The sequence below is a fragment of the Asterias amurensis genome, chromosome 8 (assembly GCF_032118995.1).
Source record: "Asterias amurensis chromosome 8, ASM3211899v1".
NCBI lineage: Eukaryota > Metazoa > Echinodermata > Asteroidea > Forcipulatida > Asteriidae > Asterias > Asterias amurensis.
The window spans coordinates 12,792,579-12,804,945 of record NC_092655.1 but is presented as its reverse complement, the minus strand read 5'-3'; the positions used below and the strand labels follow the sequence as shown (position 1 = coordinate 12,804,945).

Genomic DNA, 12,367 nt, shown 5'->3' with positions numbered 1-12,367 from the left:
CAATTTCATGGCTCTGCTTACCGCCGAATTCTGTGCTTACGATCACGATTCCCCGCTTACGTGCAAGCGCCGAATTTCAGCGCTAGCCTTGTAAGCGTAGAATGCCTAGTACTGGGGAGTACGCACGCGCAGAAGTCAAAATTCGCCGCTAACCTGTGAAATACGCTTGCTGTAAGCACATAATTTCCTGCTTTTGTAAGCGCTGATTCCGTGCTTACGGTAAGCAGAGCCATGAAATTGGGCCCAGACCTTGGAGTTCATTTTGGCGAACCCAACCAGAAGTATTGGTCATCAGTTGAGCGTTTTCGCATGTTCGGTTAAGCCCGGTGTCGATGTTGTTCAGACCAACCGGTAACCGACTTGTGGATTCGGTTGGGCTTTGGTTGGGGTCGCCAAAACGCACTCCTGGTTCCGGAAGACCGTTTGGCCATGACATGCCACGCCACATTTTGAACTGCATATAAATGTTACTCACCTCTTCTCTCTAGTGGGTGTCGAGACTGCTGAACTACTCACATTACCCAGAATGCTCAGCTTGATCTTCTCCTCCAAGCGGCTTTCTGAATTTGTATTTTTCCTGTTTGTCTCCAGGCTCCGATTTGATGAGGCCCTGTAAAATGCGGCTAGTTAGACTTCTGTGCATAGAGGGAGGAGGGTGATGGACAGACGGCCAATCCAATAGACAAACAGACCAACAGACAAATTGATGAACGCATGCACAATGAGGAAGAGAGGGTTGGGTTATGGTGGAGTGATTTGAAATGGAACCAAAGCATAGCATGATTGTTTGTTAATTTGTGGTGACAAAGAATAGTTATCATTAAAATTAATAAGAAGAGTGAGAATTTGGGTGGTACAGAAATAAATGAAACATTATGAAAGTAGTTAGAAATGTTCAAAGAGCAGAGAAAGACATTGTTTAAAACATTGATTGAAGAAAAAAGGAAGGAAAAGAACATCAACCAAAAGGGAGGATGAAATGATGGAGTAGTTTTAGAAATAGTGAAGTGAAAATTCAATATCCATAGAAGATGATAAAACACATGGATAATCGATATGTCACAAGAAATGAAGTTAAGAAGAATAATCATTATTATGGGCGCGGTTAATGAGGATTAATTGAATTAATGTTATATGAGACAATGAATGAGTGATCAGAAAGGGTAAAAAAAGGAGGGAGGGAGAAAAAAAATTGCATCATGATTCTGAGTGTTTGTGAATGAAATTATCTGAAATATTCAATCAAATTTGTTTTAGGACATCAATGCAATTTATTCTTAGACCATAAGAAAATGTTTAGCAAACATATAAAGTAGGCCTATGGAGGCAAAATGCAAGTTTGTTTAAATTGTTTTAATTTAAGAATAGGAATGATGAGTGAAATATGAAGAAAAAACCTGCTTTTTAGATTAAAGGGTTAAATGGATATTATGTGATAACTAGATCATGGAAATAGAGCTCTGAGAATGCTTCATAGTGTTCTGTGTGTATCTGCTTCAATGAGGCGATTTGTCTGTGCTGCCATTTTATACCTGAATGGCAGTTTTTAGCTTTCCCATTGGCTAATGTTTGTGTGTATATGCAGAGATCCACAACCCTTGTAAGCTAGTCATGAGTTACTCTGATGAATAAACGTGTATCTGGAAGTTATACTCTGTGAAGATATCCACTCTTTTCATGGTGGCAGCGGTGGGATCGAACCCACGTCATCGTAATGACAAAGATCTCTGGTTTTACAAAGATTTTTTTTATATAATACAAAGCAATATTTATTGTGCTAACATTTCTGGTGTTTTTTTTTTCTTTTTAACAAGTTTTTTTTTCGAAAGGGGGATGTAATATATCAACACTAGAGGGCGCTATTTCCACAACCCTTGTAAGCTAGTCATGAGTTACTCTGATGAATAAACGTGTATCTGGAAGTTATACTCTGTGAAGATATCCACTCATTTCAAAGCCATATCATGTGCGCTGCCATTTTAGATGTATTGCAGATTTCTGCTTTCTCGTTGGCTAATACAGCATGCACAGATCTGCTATACAGGTGTATGAGACACTTTGTGTGCTGCCATTTTAGCTCTATGGTAAATGTAAACTTTCCCATTGCCGACTATAGTTATTTTGCCGAACAATCACTTCATACGTCATTGATATGGTATTCACACAGCTGGTGTATAGAGTAGAAAAAGACAATTTAACACCACCACAGAGAAAAGAAACTTTTCGAGGTTAAAAAACTGGGTGCAAATGAATAGAGAACGTGAATGAAAACAAGGTTAGGACTGAAGGAATATGACTCTCATGTAATGCAAGTATGACATATAACTACAGCAACACTTCAACCTGTGCTCTAGATAACATACCAACAGTTTTTGTTCTTCATTTACAAAAACATGGACTATAGGTGGGGTGAACAATGCATAATTTTTGTCCTGACATTATTTTTTGTGTCTGAATGATTGGTCTCATTTTGAGTGTTTTTTAAACTTTACAATCAATAACTAGTGCTGAGATTCTGTCTGTTTGCCATCAATTAAGGATCCTCTGAGAGATGATATATGTTTCAAAAACCATGGATAATAAGAGAAATGATCTAGCACCCAAAACCATGGATAATAAGAGAAATGATCTAGCACCCAAAACCATGGATAATAAGAGAAATGATCTAGCACCCAAAACCATGGATAATAAGAGAAATGATCTAGCACCCAAAACCATGTACATGTATGTAAGAGAAATGATCTAGCACCCAAAACCATGGATAATAAGAGAAATGATCTAGCACCCGAAATCATGGATAATAAGAGAAATGATCTAGCACCCAAAACCATGGATAATAAGAGAAATGATCTAGCACCCAAAACCATGGATAATAAGAGAAATGATCTACATGTAGCACCCAAAACCATGGATAATAAGAGAAATGATCTAGCACCCAAAACCATGGAAATAAGAGAAATGATCTAGCACCCAAAACCATGGAAATAAGAGAAATGATCTAGCACCCAAAACCATGGATAATAAGAGAAATGATCTAGCACCCAAAACTATGGATAATAAGAGAAATGATCTAGCACCCAAAACCATGGATAATAAGAGAAATGATCTACATGTAGCACCCAAAACCACGGATAATAAGAGAAATGATCTAGCACCCAAAACCATGCAAATAAAAGAAATGATCTAGCACCCAGAACCATGGCAATAAAAGAAATGATCTAGCACCCAGAACCATGCAATAAAAGAAATGAGTTACATTGTACATGTAGCACCCAAAACCATGCCAATAAGAGAACTAATCTAGCACCCAAAACCATGTAAGAGCTAGAAATGATGTAGCACCCAAAACCACGGAAAACAATTTTTGTCAATCATGTTATGGCTCTTCCACCATTTAGCCCGGTTCGTACTTCCTGCAAATGTATTACAAATTTTTATGTCACAAATTCGCAACAAATAATTCGCAATGATTAAACTGTGTTCAACTCCTGCGATAAACAGCCATGTGACGCCAAAATACGTTTCGCATTCACAGGAAGAGGGAACCGGGCTTAAAGGCCCAGTCACACAGGCCTCGATAATGAGAACGAAAACGTTAAAAATGCACGCACTCGATTGGTTGATTAAGCGTGGGCGTGTTCTGCGTGGAGCAACTTCAACAAATAGAATGCGTTCTCTTTGTGTCGTTTTCGTTATCGTTTTCGTTATCGCTTCAATGTGACTCGGCCTTTAGTCTGCGAAGTAAAACTTACCTTTTTTTGTTTCCATTATCAAGACTATCCCCATCATCCTCCTCAATATCCTCTCCTTCCTCTTTATTGTACATCCTCTTGAGTAGAGGTGCCAGCTCCTCCTGTGTCTTACCAGGAAACAGGAGAAATAAGACATTACGCAGCTCAGTCGAGTTGAAGCCGCCATGCTTGACCAAACCAGAGATAAACTGAAGCTCCTGAGAAACATTGAAAAACAAGATAAATGAATATTCATAACTTTCCTTTACTTTTTTCTGACATCTTGTTTTCAAGAAATGGTATCAGACTATACTTTGCTGATCTTTCTGAGCCAAAAACCAAATAAAAAAAATGGAAATCAGATTGAAGTAGAAAGAATAACATGGCTGGTGATGTTTTGTTTTTTACCCTATTTTAAAAAAATCGCACTTATAATTCCATCAACAAGAAGTAACTATAAAATTACTACATGTAAGTAGTTAACTTACAGCCATGTATAATAACTCTTTTAAGGGAATGTTGCTCTGAAAAGAGCCGGTTTGTTCTTGACGTACAATGTATACTCTGCTCATCGTCAGACCTTAAGACGAGTAGAGTATACTTTTTCGAAACACCAAGACCAAACCGGCTCTTCTCAGAGCCAACACTCCCTCATAATAAGAGATTTAATACATGGCTGTTTAGTCATTTATTTATTACTAAGAGTTACTTCTTATTCTTCACACCATGCAAAGCTTCAAGCACCATTTAATTCCATCAATAATGGAGGAAAAAAATTCCCTGCCTTTTCTATCATTTTCAAATTTAAATGTTATAACAAAATTTATAATACTAATCACCTCAATTGATTTTTTTACAAAGTTACTACCGTTAACATCATGATAAGAAACAAATGGAACACTTTATAATGAGTACCTACAAAATTAAATTAATGGTTTAATACCAGTATCCATGTTTAATGTTACCTGTTCTTGTAGTTGCTTGAGTCTGTTAATCTCAAACCGTCTCCTTAGATCCTCAAGTGCTTGGTTCACTTCAACCTCAAGATTATGCCTGATAGGAACACAATGGAAAAAATACAGGGGTTAGAGTCTTTTGGGTAAAAAAAAATCTGAAAATATGACCTAACTATTAGAAGGGATGTTGAAATGGTTGCATTTCAAACTTTAGTCAACCCCTTGAGTAAATAAATATGTCTCAGATTAAACTACGATAAAATTATGGTATTATTTATCCATTGTGTGGGCAGACTGTCTAGCCCCTTTAGGGAAGCCTGTAAGCATACAAAACTTGTTTAGCACATACAAATTTAAAATAGGTTACCAGCCAATTACCATTGCTGTAACTGGTACCACAGTCATTTCTTGCTCAACCAAGAAATTTGCTGAGCAGAATTTTCTGCTTAACAGCTTTATGAAGTTTAGCCCAGGGTAGAGTCAATTCCATGCACCCTGAAATCCTTGTGCGACAGAGAACTTTCCACTGTTCTCTAACCTACATGTATCTTCCCCTAGAGCTACGGATTTCAGTGAACTTCTGTGTGCAGTATCCTTAAGCACTAGAGAAGGAGATCAAAGGACAGAACTTCTTCGTATCTGAAAAGCTATTGTTTTCACCAAGAAGACATTCAAAAGTCTAAACTCAGTTGAAGTCTAAAGTTTGAGAAAATGTCAACCCTGCAAATAGGACATACTTTAGTTTACTAACAATTTGTTATAGATTCAATGAGCTTTTGTGATCCTCAGCAATAACGAAGTAGCTGAATAGAAAAAATTTGGGCCATCTTTTGATTTTTGATCTTTGATTCGTGTTGGAAACATCCTAGGGTTTGCAACCTCTGGAAAGGCGCACTATAAATCAATCAATCAATCAGAGGTCATTTATAGAATGCCAAATCAAGAGTTTGTTCTAAGGCGCTGAGGCACAGTTGAATGGTTAGTAAGCCTGCTGGAACAGGTGAGCTTTAAGCAGTATCTTGAATGAGGTGATCGAGCTGGCGTTATTATTGCTTCATAGCTGAAGAAAATAACTGCTATTGTTGTTTCACCAGGAAGACATAAACAATTCTAAATTCAGATAAAAGTCTGAAACTTTCATCCCTGCTAATACAATAGGACATACTTAATGCAGCTTATGAATTTGTTTTAATTTTTTTTCAAGATTAATTTTTTTTTTAAACTGATTTTGTTCTTAATATCTAGAGTTGTTGTCTGATCCCTACCTGAACTCCTCCATCTGCATTAGATGTTTATGCTTCAGAGCGACTCGTTTCAATCTTGCTGACGTCTTATTTTTCTCATTCTCCACCAAGAACCTCAGTTCTTCCTCTTGTTTATTGGTGAACATCAACTCCCGATCAGCTAGCTTCTCACGTAGTCGACGCTTGAATTCTTTCTCTTGTTTCTCGCGCTCTGCGTTCAACTTGTTTTCCAGATTTTTGGCTTCCTGTTCAATACAAAAAAAATATATATACAAATATACCATTATTATAGGGCTGGAATTGTGCACTGGACCAAAGTGAAGCGAGTGAGTTCAGTGTTGGGCCAATAAACACTTGTGACACTTGTCCCTACTTTACTATAATTGCTTCTCTTCAGCCAGGGGTACAAATGGGTACCTGCGAGGGTAGAGGTTGATATTGTGTATGAAAAAGCTTTCGAAGCGCCATGGCAGCTCGGGGCTGTATACTCCCCAGGGAGCTGTTATTGGCTCAATGACCAGGGCACTAATATAAACCGAATTGATACGGTTATTGTGAAATGCGCTATATATAAATTTGTTATTATTATTATTATTATAAACTCAAGACGGGACAAGTCTAATGGTCTTTTGTTTCAATTCAACATCTTTGTTTCAAAAGAATGATGTTCAAATGTTGAGTTTGAGTCTCACAAATATCTTTCAATCCTGCTGAGTATCTGCCCATCAAACAGAAGACATAATGTTGTCAGTGTTTTGTTGACCTGAAGCAGTTTAGATGATACAACTGTGTTCTCATTTTGGTTCTAGTCTCTCCTCATTTTGATTCTGGTCCTTTATAAGTCGGATATAAAATATATATATTTTCTTTTTGACTAGTATTCTACCACAGTTTGATGAATTATTCACAGGCTAGTTGTATTTGTCGTCCATTAATATAATTCTTTTTTATAGGAAAGAGTAACTGTTAGCTTCCCGGTGAAGTCACTTACCTTTTGATGAGTATCGATAACTTTTTTACAGTCAGCATTACGAAGGATTCCATTCTCTGTCATATTGTCCAGCATGTTCATCTTAAGTTGCCATAGAGCTTTCTGCTGTTCTTCTATTGTAGCCATCTAAAGCAATTCAAATTTAATTCAAGAAACATTTAATTCCAAAACAACAAAAGGGCACATAGGATAAAGTGAAAATTGTAAAAACCGAGGAACAACAAATAACATATGGTATTCACTATAAAGCTCCAATATGGAAAACATATTTCTAAAGAAAAAATCGGCTCTGGACAAATTGTTCAAATCAATTCTGAAACAAAGAATAATAGCAATGAACAAACAAAATACTTTTATAGTAAGGTTTGCGATACCACCATGTGATGATAATCTGCGATTGAGTTGGGGGGTTGAACAAAATATAAGTTTTAACTCTTAAATACTTTGAGATTTGACTGACCTCTCTTGACCTCTCCAGTTGTAGCTTAGCAACCAGAGTTCCTAGTTGTTCCTCTTGTTCTTTAAGCGCTCCTACTCGTTCTTGCATCATCTCAACCCTCACCTTCACGACAACAGTCAACAAAAGGTTAGACATAAAATTGCTAAGAAGTATTGTTGCTACAGTATTTCTTGACTTGGTTGGAAGCTGAACCCAAGTGAAGTTCCTTCACAAATGCAGCGTGGCGGCGCCGTTGTTTTTACGTAACTGCACTTGATTGGTTGAATATGGGAGCCCCGCCCATTGCGAAAGGACACCCTGGGAAAACCCTGGGAAAAATGTGCAAGGTCATAAAAAAGACAAACTGGACAGGGTTTAGCAAGCCCACCCAACTTGACAAAACTAGCCAAGGTGGCACCACAGCAGTTGTGTGTGTTTAATGAATAATGTATTTTATCTGTGAGTGATATAATTAATCATAATTGTCAGCTTTTGTAACCTGCAAGGACAAACCCGTTATGGGTGCGTTCCAATAGCTTCCATGGGTCGACCCTGGTCTGCCCACGGTGCGTTCAAATAGCTTTGACGTCATTCCAGGGGCTCACCCGGGTCAGCCCCATGTGTCCTTCTTGTGGAGTTGGTCATTTGGGGCTGGCCCCAGGTGCACAATGTCACCACGAGAGGGTGAGTGATCGTTCAGTTAGCTCTTGTTAGGGGCTCACCCGAGTGAGCACCGCGGGGTCGACACAGGGAAGCTAATCGAACGCACCCAATGTCAAACAGTAATCCAAACTTACAGCTTCCAACTCATCTTCAAAGTCCTCATTACTGTCGTCAGTGAGTAGCGCTATCTTCTCTTCAGCATGTTTCTTCATCAATTCTTGTTGACTTTCTTCATCTTCCTCATCACTCTCAGCTAGCTGCCTCTTACGTGCATCACGCTGAGAAAAGCAAAATCACATTTGAGCATGAAAATTAGCTCAATAAGCTATTTTGAGATATGGTGGACTCAGTACTACATGTACACCACTATCAATAATATTGATACAGCATTCATACGGCGCACTCGTGTAAACCATTCAAAGGCGCCGGTCTAGTAGAAGTTAAGTTAAAGTATTATCAAATTGTTAGGAAAGCAAGCAGGAAAAAGTGGTGAGGCTGTCAGCAAAAGGTTTTCTTTGCATATCACTGCAGTGCATGCTACAGGACAACTTAAGTGGCACATGAGTAATTTTTCAAACAATGTCTTATCATCGCAAGAAAAATATATGAACTTTCACTTTATGAATACCTGTTCTGTTTGGAGATTGCCTAGACAGGTTGCTAGTAAATTGCCTTGTGTGACATGGCCTTTTTAAGTTCCAAAACAAATGCAGGTCCAGAACCATTAATTTGTCAATTACTTGTTCAAACTGTCAAGAGACCGCAAAACTCGCCAAAAACAACACAGATTTGTACAAATTGGCTTAAACCTACAAACAAAACTTCTTCCCCAATATTCTACGTGACATTGAACTGGAGCAGTTCAAGGGAGCCATCATAGTGAGGTGGATTAAGGACAAAAAAACACGAAGATCGTGACACGGCGGACAAAAGCACCAATTTTTTTTGGAAGACACCTATAAGTATGTAGATTGATGAAAATCCCATGCTCCAAAAAATTTTCAATGACCTTGACCTAATTATGATGTAATATATTCCAAATGGCCGCCATTTACTTAAAACAGCATAACTTTAGTTTTTTAATGTTGAGTATCATCAGTGCCTAAAAGTCACAAGCTTTTTACTTGCAAACACACATATATATAGAGAACCTTGCACTAGTGTCAACCGCTATCAGGCACCACTTTTCAATCCTCATTAAATTGCTGAACAGGCTTCCAACGAGTACCAGCTTAGAAATAGAAATAATGATCATAGGTTTATATAAAAAGTCTAGCACCTGGACTTCTTGCTCTTGTTTCTTCTGTAGTTTTGCCATATGTCTGGCCCGCTTCTGAGCGAGTTTCTCCTCGAGTAGCCTGCGTTGTCTGAGCTTACTGAAGGCCAGGCTGCTCTCTAACGCAACCTGTTGCTTCTCATGCTCATCAAGGATGCGTTGACGATCCTCTTCGGATATCGCCAGCTGAGACGCCAAGATGTGGCTGAGGAATACCAAGATAACAAATCAAGAAAATGAGTGAACAGTTATGGACTCGAAACACTATGTGAACTTAGACTTGTCCACATAGTAATCTTTTACAAGAAGTACCGGATGTTCCATTTAAAGGCAGTGGACACTATTGGTAATTATGCAAAATAACTACTAGTGTAAAACCTTACTTGGTAACCAGTAATGGAGAGTTGTTGATAGTATAAAACAGTGTGAGAAACGGCTCCCTCTGAAGTTACGTAGTTTTTTTAATAAAGAAGTAGTTTCTCACATAAATATTTGAATTTGAATTTGAGACCTCAGAATTAGATTTTGAGGTCTCAAAATCAAGCATCTGAAAGCACACAACTTGTGCAACAAGGGCGTTTTTTCTTCCATTATTCTCTCGCAACTTCGACGACCGATTGAGCTCAACTGTTCACAGGTTTGTTATTTTATGCATATGTTGAGATACACCAAGTGAGAAGACTGGTCTTTGACAATTACCAAAGGTGTCCAGTGTCTTTAAGTGTACAGAACAAAGGAATGTCTAGAGTGACTGCAACTTAGATCCAAGTGTGTGTAAAGCCCGGTTCATACTTCATGCGAAGCGAAGCGAATTTGACGTGAATTTGACATCACAACTCTCCTTTCGCAATGGTATTCGCAAGTGAGTTGAGCAAAGTTGAACTGCTGCGAATTTTTCGTTGCGTATTTGTGACGTCAACCTTCGTATCGCATTGACATTGGCAGGAAGTATGAACCGGGCTTAAGGCTTGTGGAATTTGTCTGCAGTGCATGGAGCCAAATGAAGCAACAGAAAACAAAATCTAAATCTGTCACAATGTTTGCTTTGTTTTAAAAATGGAAACCCGATGAATTTTCAGTAAACACACATCCGTCCAATATTCTGTACAGACCAGTTGTGCCAATACTAAGTTAAATGTAGAAACCGTCTTACCCGACCACCTTTTCTTCATGATCTCTGATCATTTGTTGTTCTTGCTTTTCATCTTGTTTGCGCTTGATCCATTCTTGACGGTGCTTAGCAAGACGTTTCTGTCCAAATACAATTAGAGTCAAAATTATGAACACACGTTATCCTACATGGGAACAGGTATTTAAAGCCATTGGATGGACCCTTTCGGTACAGAAAAACAAAAATAAGTTCACAGATTTACAAGTAACTTACAGGGTTTACAGAGGGTAGTGATGAAAGACTTCTCTTGAAATATTAGTCCATGAAATGCTTTACTTTTTGAGAAAACAGTAAAACAATATCAATTCTCGATATCGAGAATTACGGATTTATTTTAAACACATATCATGACACGGCGAAACGTGCGGATACAAGGGTGGGTTTTCCCCGTTATTTTCTCCCAACTCCGATGACCGATTGAGCCTAAATTTTCACAGGTTTGTTATTTTATATTATAAGTGTGGGCCTTGGACAATACTGTTTACCGAAAGGGTCCAATGGTATTAAGCTGTGATAACTGTTTTCTGGTAAGCATAATTTTGTGCTAGTTTTTGTGCTTATAAGCAGCTCTATGACAAAGGGCAATTGTCATCAAACATAGCACAAAGTTAATTTGAAAACATACTAATTAAAAACATACTATTTAACTGATGAACTGATGTGAAAAATACACAGAATTGTTATTTCCTTCAAGAAACATTCCTGACCTTGAGAAGTCTCTCTTGTTTCATCCTCTGTTCCTCGTGCTCCTCACTCAGTCGTTCTACATCTCGCTCATGCTGCTCTAAAATTTCATTCTTGAGACGTTCAGTCATCCCTACAAAAAAGAAAGATTTATTTATTTATTTTGTCATGTTTAAAGGGTTTTGATACCTTTTGTAGACCAAGTTTTTGGCTTCGACATGAATCCCTACTCACTGTGAATATCACACACGAGACTAAAACAGTTATTCCATTAAATTTGTATATTTTTCCTCATAACTGTTTATATTTTTTGTGTGTGCACCTATCTTTATTACTATTCAGCTGTTCGTACAATTTAAGGTTTTTTTTATCTTGAGGTTGTCAGTTTTTTTAATGGACCGATCCGGCCTGTCAATCAAACTGTGCGCGTTCACCCATTTGACCAATCACAGCAATGATTGTGGTCGGACAAACTCGGTCATGCGTGCGCGTATATTTGGCACGCGCGGCAGAACCGTGCAGAATGTCATTGGGAGTGCTTGTACACGTGTCTTGCTCACGTGCGCCGTGGGCGGAGCTTAGTGGAAAGCTGGAACGGTCCATTTATATTTGTTCTTTTGTTTTTTTAGCCGAGCTTTGCTGTTATCTATTTTTGTTGTTTGTACATTATCTTATGATAATATCTGTTTACTCTTGTTTACCCTTATTCATTTGTACATGTACAGTGCATAGAGAACTTTTGTTTTATGTGCTTTTTAAATGTTTAGTGATATTATTATTAATACAATTCTTGACTTTTTCATTTATATTTGAAGTGATATTTACTGACCTTGACTCATGAGTTCTTTGAATAATCCCTGCTTGTTCTCATTAATCTTTGTCTTGGTTTGATTCGCAAGTTGTTTGTGAAGCTCTTCAAGTTGTTTGCCGGCGTCGTCATCGAGAGATAATTCTAACTCATGCATCTCAGTCCGATGTGAGGCAAGGAGATTCAACTTGGCTTCTGTGTACTGTGATGGATCTGGCAAAGGGTACAACAAATTGCTCAAAAATTACAGCAACAACACTTTTCATTAGACTTACCAAGTTCATATGTAAACTTTGTCAATATCAATAAAGGCAGTGGACACTATTGGTAATTACTCAAAATAATTATTAGCATACAACCTTACTTGGTAACGAGTAATGGGGAGCTGTTGATAGTATAAAACA

At 38.0% G+C, this 12,367-nt stretch overlaps 1 protein-coding gene across 3 annotated transcripts in view; it reads right to left on the bottom strand.

The window, feature by feature from the left end:
* The window catches only part of LOC139941131 (uncharacterized), a 36,117-nt gene that overhangs the window by 5,262 nt on the left and 18,488 nt on the right, over nt 1-12,367 (bottom strand). For 2 of the 3 annotated variants that reach the window (XM_071937577.1, XM_071937576.1), the window contains exons 15-25: nt 11,985-12,176; nt 11,179-11,288; nt 10,454-10,551; nt 9,304-9,505; nt 8,159-8,302; nt 7,383-7,484; nt 6,923-7,048; nt 5,953-6,176; nt 4,697-4,784; nt 3,753-3,949; nt 476-610 (exon numbers count right to left, since the gene is read on the bottom strand). In XM_071937577.1, the coding sequence (XP_071793678.1) occupies nt 476-610; nt 3,753-3,949; nt 4,697-4,784; nt 5,953-6,176; nt 6,923-7,048; nt 7,383-7,484; nt 8,159-8,302; nt 9,304-9,505; nt 10,454-10,551; nt 11,179-11,288; nt 11,985-12,176 (1,618 nt within the window). Of the gene's footprint in view, nt 1-475; nt 636-3,752; nt 3,950-4,696; nt 4,785-5,952; nt 6,177-6,922; nt 7,049-7,382; nt 7,485-8,158; nt 8,303-9,303; nt 9,506-10,453; nt 10,552-11,178; nt 11,289-11,984; nt 12,177-12,367 lie in introns of all 3 variants that reach the window. The other variant, XM_071937579.1, reaches the window with a different exon arrangement.